Source organism: Cnephaeus nilssonii, assembly GCF_951640355.1.
Source record: "Cnephaeus nilssonii genome assembly, chromosome: 16".
NCBI classification, from domain to species: domain Eukaryota; kingdom Metazoa; phylum Chordata; class Mammalia; order Chiroptera; family Vespertilionidae; genus Cnephaeus; species Cnephaeus nilssonii.
The window spans coordinates 38,518,732-38,540,719 of NC_137087.1; the positions used below are offsets into that span (position 1 = coordinate 38,518,732).

Genomic DNA, 21,988 nt, shown 5'->3' on the forward strand with positions numbered 1-21,988 from the left:
GGATATCCAGAGAGAGCCACCAGATGGCGATCTTAGACCCAGTCTTTAGACCCAGAGAGCTGCATAGTATTTGGAGCCAAGATTCATGTCTGAGGATGCTTGAATTAACAAATCCAGTGGATTGTGTGTGCAAGTGCTCATTAACCTTTTTCAAGTCACAAAGCAATCCAATGTACTCATCTTCACAAGCAGTAGTCTGCTAGTCAAGTTTCCAGGTTCTTAACTAGCCTTCTCAGTTTCTCACCAAAGATCCACTTCAATTCCAGATCAGCTCTACGTGGGGTCCTGGGACATCCCCTCACTTTACCTAGAGGACTAGGATATTCTTAAAAGTACTCAGAGTCTCAATTCTTCGGGGAAAAAAAAGCTTTTTTCAGGTAATGGCTTGAAGCTCTCTCATTTTATGGTGAAACTTGAGAATTGATGGTGTTTCCCTTTTCCACTAAGTGAAGATTCTAAAAGCCTCTGTTCCAACTGACTAAGCTTAGAGCTTCCTTCGTCATTTACATTGACAAGCTCAAATTCCTACAATATTTGGACAAAGATCAACACATTGGGACACACAAGTTTAGATAAATTAAGTTTTATTTCAACAGGCTATAAATTTTATATTAGAAATTAGATTTTTAAAAATCTGAATGTGATCTGATTAGCCTATTCACAATCTAGTTAATATTCTGGTTTAAAAAAAAAAATCTCAGATCAAAGTTTAAGAAGACCAAGATCATGGCCTCCATCTAGAACTTAAATTCTTTCAGGTTAGGGGGCAATAGGTAGGGGGAGAAATGAGAGATATTTGTAATACTATCAACAATAAAAAAATACTTTTAAATAATTCTTTCAGGTTAACCAGCTAGCTCTAGCTCATCCTTGCTTTGATTTTAACTTACCTGAATATCTTATCATTCTAATCTCTACTCTTTACCTTTAGGTCCACTTTAAAATACAGAGATAAAAGCAGGAGCACACACCAAACACACTAAGACATGGATCAATGGCAAAATACTGACATCATATTAAATGAGCCTAAGGACCACAGCGGAATACAATACAGCAAAGAGAATGAATAATCCAGTATTTATATGCAATAGTATAGATGAACTTCACAACTTTAAGGCTGAATAAGAGGAGCCAGACACAAAAGGGTATATACACTTTATCATTTCATTTATACAAACAAAAACTAATCTGGGTTATGAAAGGCAGAACAGAGGTTACCCTGGGGAGTGGGGAGTGACTACAAAGGAGCACAAAGAGGGCTGGTGAGGTGCTGGTAATGTTCTGTTTTTGATTGGGTGCTGATTTGTGTGCTCAGGTTTTGAAAATTAAATGAGTTATACATAAAAAATAGCAGTATATTCATTCAACTGATTCTTCAACTAGCAGCAAAAGTAAAACAGCAACAATTTATCAAAACCACACATACTCCTGTAAATTTATTATACTTCAATAAAAAGTTAAATGAAAAATAAGGTGCCGTGTCAACAGCAATCTTGCTCACCTAAGGTAAAAATCGAATGATACTGAATCTCTGGCTAAACGGAGACAATCACATTTGTTCTGAAAAGAGGCTTTAGCTATAAACAGATACCATTTTACAAATCTATGTTCTCATTTGTTTGCTGTCTTCCTACTATGTGATGACAAAAAGGAACTGGTGGTCCACTTGGAAACACATCCCAGAATAGCAGTTCTGTATCCTTAGAAGCTCCTGAATTAGAAAAAGGAAAAGGTTCTCCACTGTGACCCTCTTGGGTCAGGATAGTCGCTCTCAATACACTGACAGAGAACATGGATAGCAGGTACAAATGGGCCAGAGCCAGGCTTGCTATTAGAACAATTCCTTTAAGAGTTTTCTAAAAACAGGAAGGCTAGCTAGTGGAAATTCTCAAGAAATAGTTATAGAAATGAAAGAAAAAGCAGGACATAATGCACAGAATTCCATAAGTAGTCCTTAAATTACTGAGTGGACTCTATTACTGTCAGCACCAGGATCCCTACCCAGGTAGGGAGGTGCAGAGGAATGCTGGCGTTAGTGTTGGCAGAGCTATCATCTAATCCAGGGTAAACTATCTTCCAGTAGTACTACCTTGAACAAGTTATTTAACTTCTCTTACTCTCAGTCTCTTATCCTGACATTGTTAGGCTTACACCAAATTAGTAGGGGAAAAATCTGTAAAAAAGCATAACGCTTTGGCCAGTTTTGCTCAGTGGATAGAGTGTCGGCCTGTGGACTGAAGGGTCCTGGGTTCGATTCCAGTCAAGGGCATATGCCCAGGTTGTGGGCTCAATTTTCAGTGGGGGGCATGCAGGAGGCAGCCAATCAATGATTCTCTCTCCTCATTGATGTTTCTCTCTCCCTCCCTCTTCTTTCCTCTCTGAAATCAATAAAAATATATTTTAAGAAAAGTATAAAACAGCATTCAACATCCAATAAATAGAATGGAAAGTTTGATGACACCAAGGGCTATTTAGGGACATGAAGTAATGAAAACTCAGACACTGCATGAGGGAATGCAAATTAAATCAACCTCCATAGGAAACAATTAGATAACATCTGTTAAATCTGAAAATGTACATGTCTTACTATATAGTAATTCCACTCCTAGTACCCTAGGGAACTCTGTGTACAAGGAAACATGTACAAGGAATGCTCACCACAGCAGCACTGTTCCATTAACAGGAAAATGATAAATACTGGTACACATGTTCAATGAATTATTCGAATAGTAGCAAAAATAAGACTGAAAAACTTATCAAAGGCACATTCACCAATATGGATAACTCTTAAAAAAATATAACATTGAAAGAAAAAATACAAGTGGCAAAGATGACTCACAATAAAATACCATCTTTAAAAAGATTTAAAAAACTAAACAACATACTGCTTAGAGGTAAACAGATGACTAGCAATGTTTTCATTAAAAAAACATGGAAATGATAATCACCAAGCTTAAGATAGTGGTTATTTGCCAGGAGCTGGGAGAAAAATGCAATTAGAGAAGTATACATCAGATGCTCAAACTGTATTTGTAATGTTTGTGTTTGTACCTATCTCTTTTATGACAAGTAATAAATCTGTAAAAGTGTCAAAGTATTTAACATAATACTTGTTGTATAGTAGAAAATACACAATAAACAGCAGCTACTACTGCTATGATCTGAATTGTAGCAGGTACTTCTACCTTCTGAGTATATCATAGAAACCATGGCAGTAAAGTAGGGAAGAAAGCTCAGCCAATGGTCCATATGACTTTCCTCTACCTAAGAATGCAGGTGTGGCCCGGCCGGTGTGGCTCAGTGGTTGAACACGAACCCATGAACCCAGAGGTCCCCAGGTTCAATTTCCGGGTAGGGCCCAGGCCCAGGTTTCAGGCTTGAAGACCAGTAAGGGGCATGCAGGTGACAGTGATGTTTCTATCTCTATATCCTTCTCCCTTCCTCTCTCTCCCTAAAATCAATAAAACACTTAAAAAAATAAAGAAAAGAAGAATGCAGGTGTAGAGAACAACGTGAATATGGCTGGGATAACAAATACCAGCTTAGTCTCCAGACACACACTGTCCTAATTTAGTGCTAATTCAGCTGGGTCGTGTACATCAAATTAAAATGCCACTACCAAAATCTGAATCCTACCTTGCTGGCTCTGTCACCATTACAGTGAACTCCCACAGTGGACTGAGGATGTCAGGGTTGCTGACCCAATGGGACTGCCACTCTGAGCCTGCTGGAGAGAGCACTGGCTTGGTGGTTGGGAGATTTGGGATTTCTTGTCCTGGCTCCATCCTGCACTAATTAAGCAACCTTGGAAAAGACTCCAAATATCTACAAGGGCTCATTTATTTTATCTGTAAAATAGGGGTAATATGCCCAGAGACACAGGCAAGTTTCTTAACCTCTATAAACCCACTTCCTTATTTGTAAAATAAGAATAAGGAACCGATCTCACAGGATTACTGTGAGGATTAAATGAATAATCCATGCTAAGCCTCAGCAGAGCGTCTGAACTTAGGTTGTAATTCTGTCGAAAAGTGATAATAGACATGAACAGGGCTTTGTAAATTGTAAAGCTTAGTAAATGCTATTTTATATTTTCATTGTAACAATTTAAATTCTATTTTTAAAAAAGTTTATAAACTCAGGAACTAATGTATATAAATGCTGACTTTCAAGGAAATAGAATTTATTTTTCTAAAATCAGCCATATATTTCTTACATTCTGTGGGAAAGACTGAAGTTTCAAAAATCTATTTTAGAAACTACAGCTGTCTCCAACTGTATGTCTGATAAGGTTCTCAAGAAAAGGTCAACTTGATCATTATAATCATGAAAATCTTAAATGTTCTCTAAAAACCCAGGATTCTGGCCAAAACCGGTTTGGCTCAGTGGATAGAGCGTTGGCCTGTGGACTGAAAGGTCCCAGGTTCGATTCCCGTCAAGGGCATGTACCTTGGTTGCGGGCACATCCCCAGTAGGGGGTGTGCAAGAGGGAGCTTATCAATGATTCTCTCTCATCGATGTTTCTAACTCTCTATCCCTCTCTATTCCTTTCTGTAAAAAATCAATAAAATATATTTTAAAAAAATAAAAATAAAAAAATAAAATAAAAACCCAGGATTCTAAAGGTTTAGGTTAATGTATCTACAGTTAGTTACTTGAAATTCCTATATATGAAATATAATAATTTATATATCATATTTTCTTTATCCATTCATGTATCAATGGACACCTAGGTTGCTTCCTTATCTTGGCTCTTGTAAATACTGCTGCATATATCTTCTCAAATTAGTATTACTGTTTTCTTTGGATAAATACCCAGAAGTCAATTGCCAGGGTTGTATGGTATATCTATTTTAGTTTTTTGAGGAATCTCTATACTGCTTTACACAGGGGCTGCCCCAGTTGGCTGTCCCACCAACAGTGCATAAGGGTTCCATTTCCTCCACATCCTCATCAGCACTTATTTATTAACTAGAGGCCCAGTGCACGAAATTTATGCAAGGGGGGGGGGTGTCCCTCAGCCCAGCCTGCACCCTCTCCAATCTGGGATCCCTCTAACAATCCAGGACTGCTGGCTCCCAACTGCTCGCCTGCCTGCCTTCCTGATTGCCCCTAACCGCTTCTGCCTGCCAGCCTGATCACCCCCTAACCACTTCCACTGCCAGCTTGATTGCCCCTAACTGCCCTACCCTGCAGGCCTGGTCCCCCCAACTGCTCTCCCCTGCAGGCCTGGGATCCCCCCAACTGCCCTCCCCTACAGGCCTGGTCACCCCCAACTGCCCTCCCTTGCAGGCCTGGTCCCTCCCAACTGCCCTCCCCTGCTGGCCATCTTGTGGCAGCCATCTTATGTCCACATGGGGGCAGCCATCTTTGACCACATGGAGGCAGCCATCTTGTGTGTTGGAGTTATGGTCAATTTGCATATTACTCTTTTATTAGATAGGAGGATGACTGCCATTCTGATGGATGTGAGGTGGTATCTCATTGTGGTTTTAATTTGCATTTCCCTGATGATCAATGAAGTTGAGCATCTTTTCCTTTGTCTGTAAGCCAGCTGTATATCTTCTTTGGAGAAGTGTCTTTTCATGTCCTCTGCTCATTTTTCAATTGGATTGTTCCTGATCTTAAATAAAAAGCTTTTAGCTTTTCACCCATGAGTATGATGTTAGTTGTGTTCTTAGCATATAAAACCTTTATCAAGTTAAGGTAAATTCCTTATATACCCAGTTTGTTGAGTTTTTATCATAAATAGAAGTGGAATTTTATCAAATGATTTTTCTGTATTGATTGGGATAATCATATGATTTTCATCCTTGGTTCTGTTTATGTAATGAATCACATCGTTTTGTGGATGTTGAACCACTGTTGCATCCTTGGTATAAATCCCACTTGCTCGTGGCATATAATCCTCTTAATGTACAATTGAATTTGGTTTGCTAGTATTTTGTTGAGAATTTTGGTATCTATGAAGAACATAATTTTAGCATGTTTCTCTTCTTTTGGCAACTCTGGTAAATTATCTTGTGTTTAATGGCTGATCTGAAGACTTTCTTGAATATTTTGTATGCGGACAAGTACATCATATGAAAATAAGCAAAATTTTCTTTTGCTTCCTTTCCACCTTTTTAAAAAATGTATGTATGTATATATATATATATATATATATATATATATATATATATATATATATATATAAAATTGATTTTTTTACAGAGAGGAAGGGAGAGGGATAGTTAGAAAAATCGATGGGAGAGAAACACTGATCAGCTGCCTCCCACACGCCCCCTACTGGGGATGTGCCCGCAACCAAGTACACGCCCTTGACTGGAATCAAACCCGGGACCCTTCAGTCTGCAGGCCAATGCTCTATCCACTGAGCCAAACCGTTCAGGTCCCTTTCCACCTTTTAAATATCACATTTCCCTTGACTTATTACAATAATTAGTACGATAGTACAGCTGAATAAAAAAAATAATTAGAGGGTATTCTTGTTTTGTTTTTTACTTTTAGTGGAAATCCTTTTGAAACATCACCATTAATCATGATGTTTGAGATAGATTTTTATCAGAGCAAGAGTTTTGGGTTGTTCTTATTCATGAATGAGTGCTGACTTTTATCAAATGCTTTTTCTAAGTCTACTGAAATGACTGCCTATGACTTTGGTTTACTTAAACTGTGGATTGAAACCCATTTGATCATAGCAAAGTAAGTTTAATGTATTTGCAGAACAGAATTTCTTATAAAGAAACAATATAATGAGGATACCAGACTTCAGCCTAAGATGTAAGATAGGTAATGTTTGGTAAAACTTTTCTTTTAGGTCTTACACAAACACACATGTATGTGCTCTGAGTTGCTGAGTAAAACATCCTTATTACTGTGGGTTGTTTAAAAAACAGTTTGAAAGCCACTGATCTACTGAAGCATGAGAAAACATTATAAAGGACAAATATTGTAAGGTTTTCTTAAAAATAAATAACACAATGTTTGGATTTTGTTCATTTAAAAATACCCAGATTTCCCTGACATTATTATGTAAATATGATTTAAATATTCTTCAAAAAATTTTATATTTAAATATTATTAATATTAGAATAAGAAATCATAAACCCTTGATGGGCAAAATGGCCTACATTCACAGAAACATCTGAAGTCCCTCAAAAGTAACAGAAATAAACTAAGCATGAATTTCTGAAAAGAACTCTTCTTTGAGGATCACTTTTACAAAGTTTTCTTTATGTGTAATTTCTAGGGCTAGATCTTTCATTATAGTTTCAAAAGTATCTGACTCTAGAAATGACAGAACCTCTACTCCAAAAAGTTCAATGTTAATTTGTATTTCTAAAATCAGAAGGTAAGTTGGCATCTGCACTACTTACATCACAGTTTCTGTCCTGTTGCATTGAGTCTGGCTTATTCATGTCTTGGCTATTTATATTACTTCATCCTATGCTGACTAACTGCTTAGCCTTGTCAATGGTTATATGCCCTCAAACCCCACCCATATACATATGGCCATTCAATGTTTCTCTTTGCCAATCACTCCTGAAACTTTCCTTTAGGACATTTTTTTCTTTGCTTGTGAAATAATATTACTCACCCTCCTCATTGGATTTATTTCTGGAAGACTTGTGGCTGCTTCCTGATTATACTGATTGTGATTTGTCTCCAGTGAGGCCATTTAAAAAGAGGCAACTCCCAAAGAGGAGCCCCAACTCGTTCTGCACAATGGCAGCACTGTTGGTGTAAGTATCTAATCCGCCAAAGGATAACAATTACTTGGGTGTAAGAATTTTGAAAAAAAAATTTCTAACTCACATTCCCTTCTAATATTCCACGTATGCTGATGTTCTCTACTAAAGTCACTTTTCAAACAAATTGGCATTACACAGACATTTCAGGGACCTCAGAATTTATCTTAGCAATGATACTGATATTGAGTGCCAAGTATATAAATTTGAAGAACAAAGAATCACTGCTTCTAACTGCAATTTTTAAAACAACTTAGAATTCTGTAAAGGTATGCTAATTCCCTGACTGCCGCTGGATACAATAGTGTGGTATCCAAACTGATAGAAAGCTTTTTTATAGTCTTTTTTAAAAGTCCCCCAAGTTAACTTACATAATAAACATAAAATTGAAAGTGCACAAAACAATCTATTAGTTACATGTAATTTTATAATCCCCAAAGTAGTATTTTTAAAATCATAGCAGCCTATTATAACAATTACATTTGTTAAGTGGGAATGGCAAGAGTAGATGAGGAAATGGGAGACTTTTTGTTTTTTACTTTAAATATTTTAGTACTGAATAAATATTTAAACACTTTTTAGTAAAAAAAATTAATAAAGAATACAATTATAAAATCAAGACATTAATTTTTTTCTACGCCCTGTCATCCCCACCTCTAACCTCCTTCCACACTTAGCACTGTGAGGACAGAGGCCTTGTGTGTCTTCTACAGCAGTCTGTCTCCCATAGAGCCATCCCCATCGCAGATGTTCTGCATCTAGATGAGCAGAGGTGAAGGCAATGGGAGCAGGAGGATTCAACAAACCTTGAATTGAGCATTACAAATAGCACTTCTGCCCAAAGTCGTGGCTCAGTGGTTGAGTGTCGACCTTCGAACCAGGAGGTCACGGTCGATTCCTAGTTAGGGCACATGCCTGGGGTTGCGGGCTCAATGCCCTGTGTGGGACATGCAGGATCAATGATTTTCTTTCATCATTGATGTTTCTATCCCTCTCTCCCTTTCCCTTTCTCTCGGAAATCAATAAAAAAAAATATTTTTTTTAAAAATAGCACTTCTATTTAGAAGTGAAGGGACCAAAGTTTTGCCATCCTGAAACTGCCTATTGGGATACTGATTTTAAGCTGCTTATTAAGAAACAAGACTCAGAAAGAACCTTTGGCTCTAACCAGTTTGGCTCAGTGGATAGAGTGTCGGCCTTCGGACTGAAAAGTCCCAGGTTCGATTCCGGTCAAGGGCATGTACCTTGGTTGCGGGCACATCCCCAGTAGAAGGTGTGCAGGAGGCAGCTGATTGATGTTTCTTTCTCATCGATGTTTCTAACTCTCTATCCCTCTCCCTTCCTCTCTGTAAAAAATCAATAAAATATATATATATTTTAAAAAGTAACAGTTCTTCTTGACTGTTAAAAAAAAAAGAAAAAGAAAGAACCTTTGGCCTTTTCCATCTAAACCTCCTGCCTAAGAGGTTTAGATGGAAAGGACTACTCCAGGAAGGGAATTTCAGGACATTCATTTTAGCCTAATTTGAATTAAGTATGGTAAACAGGAGGACTTCAAGCAGGGGCCTGTTCACTAGAAATCCTGTCCCCCACTGTTTCTGAGTTGCCTAGCAGGAATTTGCCTGCTGTGTTCCCTTTTCCCTAAACTATCTGTAAATCGCCCACTCTCACTTCTTAAATCTAAGACCCCATTCCCCCTACCTTTCTCCTTTATCCAAAATGTCATATATACCCAATGTTGCCTCACTGTTTTTGAAATTTTCATGCTTATGTGCATTTCCCATGCGTATGTATTAAGATTTTATTTTCTCCTGTTAATGTCTTTTAATTTATTAGCCCAGCTAGAAGAACTTAAAAGGTAGGAAGAAAAGTATTAATTTTGTAGCTCCCATTAGAAAGTAGACTTTAGAATAAAAAGATCCATTATCTTCTCCCTTTGAAATTCTGGTATCTATTCACAATTGTAACTGCTCTGCTCCTTCAACATTTAGACCCCTATTTGAATGGGATGGCCAGAGAAACCCTCTACAGGGCAAATAATTGATCAGGTCAATGTTACTACAAGTTTGAGAATATCATCCTGAATATTACGTATAAAGTCCAATGCCAAGAATCTGACTCCTGTATGACATTCTTCTTTTGGAACTACTAAGTAAAATGCTAGTCACCTGTTAAATGGATTATAACTCCTTCATTCTTATTGTTTCTAATCTCTAAATTCAATTCTACACCTTGCTACCCAATAAACTCACTTCATATTTGGTCACTATTCTCAATAACCTATCACTTTCTCCATGAAGCCCATATACCTCAACTTTGGCTTTATCTTAGGTCATTAGTCACAATATAGGTGCCTACACTGGGACCAGGCAGATACTTAAGGGCAGGGGCAAGAAACGAAAGGAAGTAACAATGATATAACAACCACTTCTCAGCTCCAGACTGTGAGTTTATAAAAAACAGTGTAGGTAAAAATGAGTTCTGAAATCTTCCGTCTTGAACTGTAAAATACAATACTATGCAAAGAGGCCATGGTTTTAAATGAGGTCAAGGAGAATTAATGCATGAAAGCTGCTGTTGACAAACCTGTCCCAAATTTGCTGAAGGGGTGTTTGGGATTCCCTGTAGCTTTCTCCAACTGAAAGAGTCTCCAAGCATCGTTCATCACATTCTTCTCATGTTCTGAATCAACTGCATTCACCTCTCTGTCTTTGCAACTCTCATCAAATAAGGGGCACAGAAAAAACTGCGCAAACCTAAGGGTGAGAAACATAATTTAAAAGCTGTTATGTTTTAAAAGTGGCCTTTAAAAAATGCTTGAAACATAACAGATAGGAAGTATTAATTCTACAGAATCAGAAAAAAACTACCATTGGTACTAAGAAAAAAGGAATATAAAGTATGTTCTAAGTAACATAAGAAAAATATAATATTGGACATATGTAAATTCAGAAGTCAATCTACCCGAGAGATGTTAAATAATTAGCGAAGATATAAAAAGATGAACACCTCCAATTCTGACACCAATTCCCATGTCTTTTTTCCACACCACCAAACAATTCTCCGACACCAGCTGGGTATCCCACAATTCAGCTCAATTACGACACTGTCTACCTAAAAATCAGATGCTGCCCCCTACAGGACTGCCCCCTCCAGACACTAATCACAAGTCTGGGTTGTCACCTAAGCTTCTGATTCCACAACTTCCTCCTCGGGTTCTATTAATTTAGCAGAGCAGTTCACAGGGCCCAGAGAAACATTTTACTTTCTAGCTTACTGGTTTATTATAAAAGGATATAATTCAGGAATAGTAAGAAAAAAGAGGTACACAGGGCAAGGTATGTGGGAAGCAGTGAGGAGTTTCCATGCCCTCTGAACACGCCTCTCACCAAATCTCCATGTGGTCAAAACTAGGAGTTCTCCAAATTCCATCCTTTTGGATTTTTAGGGAGGCTTCATTGATTAAATCATTGACCATTAGTGACTGAACTTAATCTCCAGCCCCTTTCCCTTCCTTAGAGGTCTAGGGATGAGACAGTAAGTTTCAAATCTCTAATCATGTGACTCCCATCCTCAGGTTACTTAGGGGCTTCCCCCAAATCCTCATTAACTTAACAACCTTAATGGTTCTGACCACTTAGGAAATTGCAAGGGGTTTTTAGGAATTTTATGAATCAGGACCAGAAAAGAAGACCAAATATATATTTCTTATTATAAATCACAATGTCGCCCTAGCTGGTTGGCCTGGGGACTGAAGAGTCCTGGGTCCGATTCCGGTCAAGGGCACATGCCATGGTTGTGGGCTCGGATCCCCAGTAGGGGGGGTGCAGGAGGCAGCCAATCAATGGTTCTCTCTCATCATTGATGTTTCTATCTTTCCCTCTCCCTTCCTCTCTGAAAATCAATAAAAATATATTTTAAAATAAATAAATAAATCATAATGTCACAACACCAAAAAGTCAAGGCAGACTTATGGAGACAGCAACAATCTATTTAAGATTTGCAATTTGGCATATCTATGAAAATCCTTGTTATAAATGGCTAATTCTCCAAAAAAGGAAAAGGCAGGCGACAGTTCTTAGGCAAGGAAACCTTAAACTTACAGTTTTAGGTGCAATTTCACTAAGACTCAGACATTTTAGGACAAACTAAGTGACCTACTTTTAAAAGGCTCTATTTGAATTTTTCTTCTCATGGAGAAAAATAAACAAACCTACTTTAATTAGTGAAAAACCTATGACATAGTAGTTTGACTAAGTCATAACTATGGGCTTCTATGAAATTGTGAGTATTTTAAAATTTTAATAAGCAGTGATTCCACAAATACCAAGGCATGTAACTCTAACAAAAGTAACTAAAATGCTTTCCTTGAGACTATGCTTTAATAGTAGTACCAAAGTATAACTAAGATACCTTTAGTTAATAAATTAACTCTCCTATATCAGGTTGCAATCATGATTTCATACAGTAATTCTTCTAAAGAAACGTTAGCCTCCCTCTTATAAAAACAAGATCCAGAGTTCAAATGAAACTGAGAGTAGAAGGTCTGTCTGAATGGAACTACTATTCAGTGGACCTAAGAGACTTCTGAGTCTGTAACATCTGAGCAACTGCACCTCCCACAGTCCAGCTGTCAAGGAGGCTGTTATTATTTGATATTTATTTTAAGTACATAAACATAATACTATGATAAGCACTTTACACACACCAATCCAAAGAGAAATCCATCTAACTATAATCTATAATCAAAGATATATTGAAACAGAGCTATTTCTGGACATGCAACCTCTTCTACCTACGTCAATATGTTCAGGCTGGAAAATGTGCCTAAGAGTTACACGATGTAACTAGATAGGCCTACATGAAGGGTCATGATTATGAACAGTATAAGCCACTTTTTAAAAAGACACTCTTATACTAGTGGTTTGTGTTTTTTTTCACTCTGAGCCAAGTAACAGACATCCTCCATCATACAGAGATCTATTATATGAACATCTGCAGTAGCATTTGTAAAGCAGAAAATGAGCCCAGGGAACTTATTGTTAGTCTTCTGCGAATACATATGATTATACCTCAAAGCTGTTGCCTAAAGATTGAAACATAAGCTAAAATAAGTAAGAAACAGGCTACTTTGAGCTAGCCATGTATCCTGTTAATGTTCTTTGCTCTAAGGAATAAATTCAAACTATTAGGTTGCTTAAAAAATAGAATGACTATTATTAAGATAAGCAAGCAAATAAAGTTGACAATTACTAAAACTGCAAGGTCAAACTCAGTACAGATTCACTAAAAAGCTTCAGATTACACTTGATAATACAGAAAACTATAAAAATTCACCAAGAAAACAATTATACTTTGAATAATGAATCAAATCACTAATATAACAAAAATGTTAAATTGTTAGCTATATAGAAAATTGACCAAGAAATTAAATTGGCCTAAGGGAGATTGTTATAGAAAATACTTTCACAAAAAGTACCCAGGTTTGAAACGGCAGGTCAAAGCATTCTATATCTGCTAAGTATTCTTGAGAATAGAGGAACTAAAGGAAATAAGAGTATTTAAGTTCTAGCATTCTGGAACAGAAATATGTTCTGTTACAGTTTATTCTTTATCACCTGCTTCATATGTAATACCAGTTAGAATGGGAAAGACTGGTGAGAATTTTATAAGTCAATAAAGCATTTTGTAGGCCTGAAGACTGGTTTAAAGTCAGACCGTTATTTTTCTTCTACCACAAAGTAAATATATGAGATCACATTATTATTTTTCTTTTTTACAAAACCCAGGGGTGAGGGAAATACTGATTAAAATACCTCTTGTTAAGCTATAAAGCTGTGAAGGCATCTCTGTAAAAATAATAATTATTACTATTACTACTATTAATGTCGTAAGTGCACAAAGTTGGACAATGTATAGAGTATTCAGCATTACCTGTCTAGGGCACCTTCTAGGTGCTCATGGGAAACATCAAAATAATAATTGGTATGCTCTCCACTAGTAAAAGCATTTGAACTTCCTGCATGCTCACTGAGAAACTGGCTGTATTCATTTTCTTTAGGATATTTCTTTGTTCCCAAAAATAGCATGTGTTCACAAAAATGACTTAAGCCAGCAATATTTGGAGGATCTGACAATGAACCTGTGAAGAGTAGAGAAAACATATATATAATAAATCATTTTTTATGCTGAAAGAAATCAAATACAGATAAGTCACAGATGATTTGAAATTTCTGTTAGCATGACAACTCCAATCACACAATCAGAAAAAACTAAGCACAGGCTGCTCTAAAATAATACTAGTTCTAGCCCCGTCTTTTGACATTAATTAGTTGGTGACCTTGGGCAGATTTTAACCTCTCTGGACATTAGTTTCCTCACACATCACACTGGAGGGAAAGAGGTGAATTCACTGTTGTTTTTATTTTGCAGGAGACAGTATAGCAGAATGCTAAGGGCACTGGTTTGGGGGTTAGCAGCTCTATTAGCTATGAAACTTTGAGCACAATATTTTATCCATCTTGCCTCAGTCACTTTTCTATATACACACCTAACTTAAGAGAGTTGTGTAAATAACAATTAGATGATATTTGCAAAGCACACTGTATTGTGTTCAGCAATAATTATTTGTTTAACATATGATGGTTATTACTTTTTTCCCTCAATTTTAAAATGTCACTGAGTTAAACAAAAATTTTTCAGAAAGAAAACATGCCTCACTAAATGTACATATAGATAAGAAGCAAGCTGAGTAAAGCAGCATTAAATGTGGGAGAAATGTGCACACAAGAATCTAGGAAATGTATTTCCTTGTGTACCCAAAGTATACAAAAGTGAAAGAATTAGAACTGTTACAGTACAAGATGGGAATGAATTTCCTTGCTGCTAGGTCACCTCAGCTGGGAACCTAACAAGATGCTCTTGGTAAATGTAAAATTATTTGACTTAGACAGTTGTACATTATCAATAGCTGTACAGGGCTACTGTACAAAATAAGGTACATGAAACTGGCAACTTAACAGTTTTTAAACAGGTCTTTATTTGCACAAATATGGAAAGTTCTAATAAATGTCAACATCAGGTCAATGAAACTGAACAAAGCCTAATTCACAATTTTAAATTGTACCTATGTGTACATCAAGTGCTGCTGATGACTTATCCGTGGTGGGATCACTGATGAGAAGTACTTTGATGCCATTGGCCAGCTCCAGCCCCCGGTATTCTCGCTTGTCTTCAGGAGATTTGATAATGTGATTTCCTAGTCTCTTGATTGCTGGATTATTCATTTTGCTGTAGGTCTTTTTGTGGAAACTTAAAAGAAAAAAATTAATTGTTAGATTGTGGCTGCCTTTTTTTTTTTTAAAGAACAAAGAGTAACATTAAGCAAAACCATTTATTGTATCATCAGATTAAAACACATCTGGAGGAAACTTTTTATAGCCTACATACAGGGTATAATCATTCCACTCCTTCCTCTTACCCATCATTCTTTCAGAGAAATGTTAATATTGTTTTTGTAGAGCCATATTTAGGACAGCACACGGATGGGGATTTGAGACAGGATGGGTTGGGCCATGAGTGGGCCCATGTGCTGACCTAGAATACAGTTTTCAATTACCAATAACTGCTTTCCCACATATTTCAGAGGCATCTGCTAGAGTAAGTGAGCTGAGAGTTGCAAGAATTATTATAAGGTCATCCAAAACATTGCTCAACCTGATGACATTCAAAGATAGGGCAGATCTAGAACGCATCAGTCTAGTATTCACATGCCCACAACATAGGGAACAACCTTCAATGAGGAAAAACCCTGTGAGGTCCTAATACAAAATAAGAGATCTGGGCTGATCTATGAGTCTTGGCAGCAAAAGTAGGGACATAAAAATAAACAAGGTTGGAAGGACCCCAAGTAATTTTTGTAGTCTAGGGCAAAGGTGAATGCCAGAGCAGGAACAAGTCCAGTCATCTTAGCAAAGATGCTAAATTGTCTTACAAAGGACTTGCTTCCCTTCCTCTGATAGTTCTTTTCTTCTCCAAGAAAGCTCGAGTTATGCTGATGGAAAGGGGCTCTTGACTGCTATGCAGGGATTATTAGTGCAGCAAAGGGATTTTCCAGAGTATGGGGTATGTATGTTTTGAGACTAAGAGTAGATGCTATTCTTATCTATGTTGCTTAAGAGACAAAAACTGAGCCTGTTATTATTAGTAGGTGAATATACTAATCAAGTAAAGCCAAAAACATATCTTAAACTATAGAGAAAAAATAACCCTGTGCTACCACATTTGCTTCTCACCTGGAAGACAAAAGAAGTGGATTTGACTGCTCCTTAAAGACTGACATCCAGATTTAACAGCAAATCAGAGGGGACACAAATAGATATACAATTTCATGGGATAAAAACTTTATTTTTTGTGTTAAAATCTTTGGAGATTAATGGAGTGAAAAATCCAGTTTGCTTTTATCAGAAAAGCTTCCTCTCTAAAATATCTGTAACTAGTCTTCTGAGTAAGAAATTATCAACCAAAGAGGTTTGTTTGCTCCTATTAAGACCGTCCCTGATATCTTCTTTAGAAAAGAATATTTGGAATATTAAAGATCAGTACCATAGGTCATACTAAATGTATCAATACCAGTTTTTAAAAACCACATAGTACTTTACAGAGACATTGCTAATAGTTTTACCCTATTTATAGTAAAAATGTCTAATTTATTTTATTAATTAATTTATTAATTGATTGATTGATTGATTTCAGAGAGGAAGGGAGGAGAGAGAGATAGAAACATCAATGGTGAGAGAGAATCAATCCGCTGCCTCCTGCACACCCCCTAATGGGGATCGAGCCCACAACCTGGACATGTGCCCTTGACTGGAATTGAACCTGGACCCTTCAGTCCACATGTCAATGCTCTATCCACTGAGCCATACCAGCTAGGGCAGTAAAAATTTCTTGAAAAACAAAATATAATAGTAACATTTTTGGGATATAAGGCCACTGTTGGAAAATTCAAAAGCAATGTGGAAGTGAAAAGGTATTATTAACAACTTCTTTCTACCTCATTAGCCACAAACCACTTTATGATCAATGTCAAAGGCAGATGAGAATCTGAGTGCAGCCCTAACCAGTTTGGCTCAGTGGATTCAACGTCGGCCTGCGGACTGAAGAGTCCCAGGTTCGATTCTGGTCAAGGGCATGTACCTTGGTTGTGGGCACATCCCCAGTAGGGAGTGTGCAGGAGGCAACTGATCAATGTTTCTCTCTCATTAATGTTTCTAGCTCTCTATCCCTCTCCCTTCCTCTCTGTAAAAAAAAATCAATAAAATATTTTTTTTAAAAAAGAAAGAAAATCCGAGTACAAAGTCTTAAAAAATGGTGTTTTGTGGTTAAAAAAATCTCAGCGTAACAGAAAATGGTCTATCTAAGCCTCCAAAGACAGGCGCGATAATAATCCTGGTTAAAGTATTTCCCCAGGGGCAATCTGGACTACAGCAAATGCCTTCAGTTAATAGCTGGTTTTGAAAACCTTGAGTTCAATATAAATTACTATTTTGAAAAATGAGTTCCAACCTAGCAGCAACATTAAGATTAAATAAGCCATGAGGCCGCCTCCATTAAGCTCCACAGCCAGAAGGGCAGCATTAAAAGAAAACATTAAGAAAGCTCAGTGTGCACCAGAGACGCCTCGGCTCCTCCCTGCAAAGCTCTACTAGAGGAAGGGAGGGGACTGGGATTTTAGTGATGAATTCCACTCAGTGGGAGCAAAAACTAAAGGCTGTTTTGGTTCCATTGCCATTGTTTACACCCAAAGCTCTCTACTGTGCTTGCCCAGCCAGTTTCATTTAGGGGAACCAAAAGTTACAAGCAACTAAAATGTAATAATGCTGATGCTGATGATGGCGGAGCTCTGAAACTTCTACCAATCCACAACTGTAGTGAGACCAAATACAGATCAGTTAGGGAGGACAAACTGTCTTATTCTATGGGAGGTGAAAAATTCATTATAATTAAGATAACCACCCTCAACTACAGGCTACATTCTGTACTTTTTTCAGGGTTCAATTTCTCTTGTCCAGATCTTCATTTTCTTAAAAGAAAAAATTAATCAGAGGCATTATATAACTCATTTGGGCATTGAAGCTATGATTGGTTAATATCTGTGGTATGGCTAAGAATAAAGAGATTTATTCTATAAGTCAAACATAAAAATTAGTCCAACTACTTTTAGACATTTGTATATGAGATCAAGGACAACTATAAATTTCCAAGCTGACAATGCTCCTGAATCAAATATGACTTCTTGAAGCAAAAGCCAAAAGAGTTAATAGCAGCATTTTCAAACAAGATCCTTCCCAGCAATCCATATTCAATAGCACAGGCTGGCTTTACCTAAAGCATGTCTACCAACACATCCTACAACAATTTGATTCTCACCTTCTGGAAAACTGAAGGAAATGATCTGGAACTCTTCTGATGATGATGAACTCATCAACAGCTTGCCTGTCTCTGTATTTATACTCATGAGATCACGTGTCTATCCATCTCAGCTCATTAGCATACAGCATTCAAAAATAATTTTATTTATTACAAATGTTCTCCAATTTGCACCCAACAAAGAGTGAACAAGCAAGTATTCTGACTTTTAGATGACAAGCTAGTGCTAAATCAAATGTTTCCCAAACATTTATTTGATATTTTTAACCTGTCAAAGTCAAAATATTGGAATAACTTTCAATTTCAGGGACTTTATTACACATTGGAAACTTCATCAAAGGCACAGAATTGTCGGTGTTAAGCATTCTCATGAACTTGGAGAGATATTTAGTAATTACAGCATATTTTGTAATTTTGTTTAGAATTTACAACACAGAAGGTTAGTATTTAAAAGCTGGAAGAATCATTAGATGTTACCTAATTCTTTGCAGTTCATGGACTAGCAGGACTCTTCCCGGGAGCTTGTTAAATATGTAAAATATCAGAAACCACCAGAGACCTGCTGAGCCAGAATCTGTATTTTAACAAGATCCCCAAATGGGCTAGTCCCCTATCTTACTTTTAAGAAAACTAAAGCTCAGGAACCTGAAATCACTTGTCCAAGATTATATAGCCAAAGTTACAACTAGAACTCAGTTATTAACTGTGCCCACTCCAGCACCTCGAAATCCAAATAAACATTTAAGGAGGCCTATGAAGATCCAGACACTACACCATGCATGCTGGCTACAAAGATGAGTATGCCAGAGCCTTGGCTCTTAAGAAACCCAGCCTAGCCGAAACCGGTTTGGCTCAGTGGATAGAGCGTCGGCCTGCGGACTCAAGGGTCCCGGGTTCGGTTCCGGTCAAGGGCATGTGCCTTGGTTGCGGGCACATCCCCAGTGGGGGGTGTGCAAGAGGCAGCTGATCGATGTTTCTAACTCTCTATTCCTCTCTGTAAAAAATCAATAAAATATATTTAAAAAAAAAAAAAAAAAAGAAACCCAGCCTAGCGACAGACATGAAAACAAGTCAACTTTTAACTGTGTGGCACAGTTGTCCAGGGCACTATGGGAGTAATGGAAGGGGGACACCTAACTTTTTAGGAGGGGAGAGAGGAAAGAGAGTAGGTGAATAGAAGCATGCCAAATAAGAGGGAGTTACCAGAGGAAAGGACTGGTGCTGAGAAAAAAAAACATGAGGCATAGAGAGGAAATACAAGAGCTTGGTGTTAATAAAACTACAACCAGAACTTTCACTGAGAGATCTGGACATATAAAGGCAGGTTTGCAAAAACAAATTCCCAAATAAGTCATTTCCAAATTCTCATGTCAAGAAGAATTTTTTTCTGCAAATAATCTTTTATTCAGATGATCTTTTACAATCCTTTTTTCTCATAACTCTTTAAGTGTTGCATAGTACAATGAATAGATTGAGAAACTTTGTTGCCTTTGTTAGATTTGATCCATTTCTAATTTCTAAATGAATGACCTATAAACCCAAACAGGTGAATGATCATGCTAATAGTCAATTATGTATCAAAACCACCCTTCTGTGGAATCCATCCACCCACTGCCAAACCACAGGCGGAAGCTGAGCTTACCCTATGGCACTCTGAACGAGAAGGAGGCATCCCAGGAGAAAATGCCTGAAATCAGAATCATACCATAAACATTTCTTCCCCACAGAAAGCAGAGGTAAATAAGAATAAGAAGGTAGTGGTAGTACTAGAATGCTTCACTATAAGACTACATATTCCCAAATACTGTTTACATTACTTGACCTAAAAAAATAACATGTCTCAGGGAATCATCTTCAGTTACAGAGATCAGTACCCCTTACCTCATACACAAGCTAGATTATAAAGGTGGGTATAAACTAAAATCCTGTCAATTGAATTGTTTTCTCATGATGAATGTTTGCCTTTGTTTCAGGCAAAATGTCAGGTGTTCTAACTGTGCACCTTCTGGAAAGGTGTTTACAAAGAAAAAGCAAACAAACTCTTAAATGAATAAGAAATCCTGTAACAGTATCATTTTAGAGATATGTGCTTTTGCAAATTTTGTTCTAATTTTGGTGCATATATACAACTAGAGGTCCCTAGGCCTGGCCGGCAATGAGGGCTGATCAGGGCCTTCCTTCCCCCGGCTGCCAGCCGGGGCTTTCCTTCGTTCCGCACCTCCCCCTGGTAGTCAGCGCACGTCATAGCGAATAGTCGAACTCCTGGTCAGTCGAACCTCCAAGGGGACAATTTGCATATTAGCCTTTTATTATACAGGACTAGAGGCCTGGTGCACAAGATTCATGCACTCAGGGGGGGGTACCTCAGCCCAGCCTGCACCCTCTCGCAGTCCGGGAGCCCTCGGGGGATGTCTGACTGATGGCTTAGGCCCACTCCCCACGGGGAGGCTCCCACCACCACCGCTGCACTCGCTAGCCGTGAGCCTGGCTTCTGGCTGAGCACACTGAACACCAGGGGCAGCTCGTGTTTTGAGCGTTTGCCCCATGGTGGTCAGTGCACATCATAGCAACTGGCTGTTCTGCCGTTTGGTCAATTTGCATATTAGCCTTTTATTATATAGAATGGCTGTTTATTCTAAAAGTGACAAGCTTATGTGGGGGAGGAAGATATTTTACTCTACCCTTCTAGGTTCCTTTGGGTAGTCTAATAATTAAGACAACATGAGACAGAGTAACAAGAGAAATTAACTAAATTTAATTACATATGTATGTATTATGTGAACCCCACATATATGAGAGAGTCAGTGATCCCACATACATAAGAGGTTCACAGACAGAAAGGTATAAATGGTATGTATGAAAATCCAAGCTAGGGATGAGGTACAATGTGCCTTGGGGCTTCAGAGGGGAAGAAGGTCATTTGCAGAATAAGAGCAGATGTTCAGTTATTACAAGTTTGTCCTATAAATCACAAAGTTTTAGGGTTTTTTTGTTTTTTGTTGTTTTTTTTTTTTAGAAAGAGTGAAAGGGAGGGAGGGAAGGAGGGAAGAAGGAAGGAGGAGAGAGAAAAGGGGGGAGAAGCGAAATTGGCCTGCTCCCAGAACCCCAGGTGCACTTTTTCCAGGACTGGCTTCTCTCAATGAACTTTTCCTCCATTAACCGTTTTTGTCCGTGAACCCATTTTTCAGACTAAAACCCCACATTTTGGTTTCAGGTTGACGCTCTAACACTGAACCACCATGGCCAGGCTATCGAAGGTTTCTTATATGTGTATTTGGTAACCTAGGGTGTTTCACAAGTATCCTTCCTCCACAGATAGGCTTCAGGCTGTTAGAAAATGTGAGAAAGATGCCACTGTACTAATCCTAACAATCACTCCATTTTTAAAGTGTCATATGCTTTATAAACTGCTAATTTAATCTTTTCATTTTCCTTAACCCCAGATGAGGAAACGAAAGCTCAAGAATTAAGTGATTTGCCCAAGGGCATTCACATACCTGATTTGTGGCAAAGCTGGAGGGACCTATAACGAAAGAGGAGCATAGGAAGGGGAGGAGCAGAAGGCAGTACTTAAGGAAATCATAAATGGCTTCCTTTCTCCGCTCCCAGTTACCACCCCAAAGCCCTTCCCTGACCCCATTCTCCGAACAATCCCAAATAACAAAGCAAGGAAATAAAATTTTAAATAGGTCAAAATAAATGATGCAAGAAACGTTTTCTGTTTTCCTCTTCTACTTCCCATGTAAAACAGAGGTAAGTAGTAGAAGGAGGCTGGAAGAATGCTTCCAATCTGCCAAAGGAGTCCC

The 21,988-nt window shown here is 37.8% G+C and overlaps 1 protein-coding gene across 5 annotated transcripts in view; it reads right to left on the minus strand.

Moving 5' to 3' along the window:
- IDE (insulin degrading enzyme) overlaps positions 1-21,988 on the minus strand; it is a 149,303-nt gene that overhangs the window by 44,311 nt on the left and 83,004 nt on the right. For 4 of the 5 annotated variants that reach the window (XM_079793460.1, XM_079793458.1, XM_079793459.1 and 1 more), the window contains exons 2-4: positions 14,878-15,062; positions 13,686-13,893; positions 10,338-10,507 (exon numbers count right to left, since the gene is read on the minus strand). In XM_079793460.1, the coding sequence (XP_079649586.1) occupies positions 10,338-10,507; positions 13,686-13,893; positions 14,878-15,062 (563 nt within the window). Of the gene's footprint in view, positions 1-10,337; positions 10,508-13,685; positions 13,894-14,877; positions 15,063-19,824; positions 19,850-21,988 lie in introns of those variants that run through there. The other variant, XM_079793457.1, reaches the window with a different exon arrangement.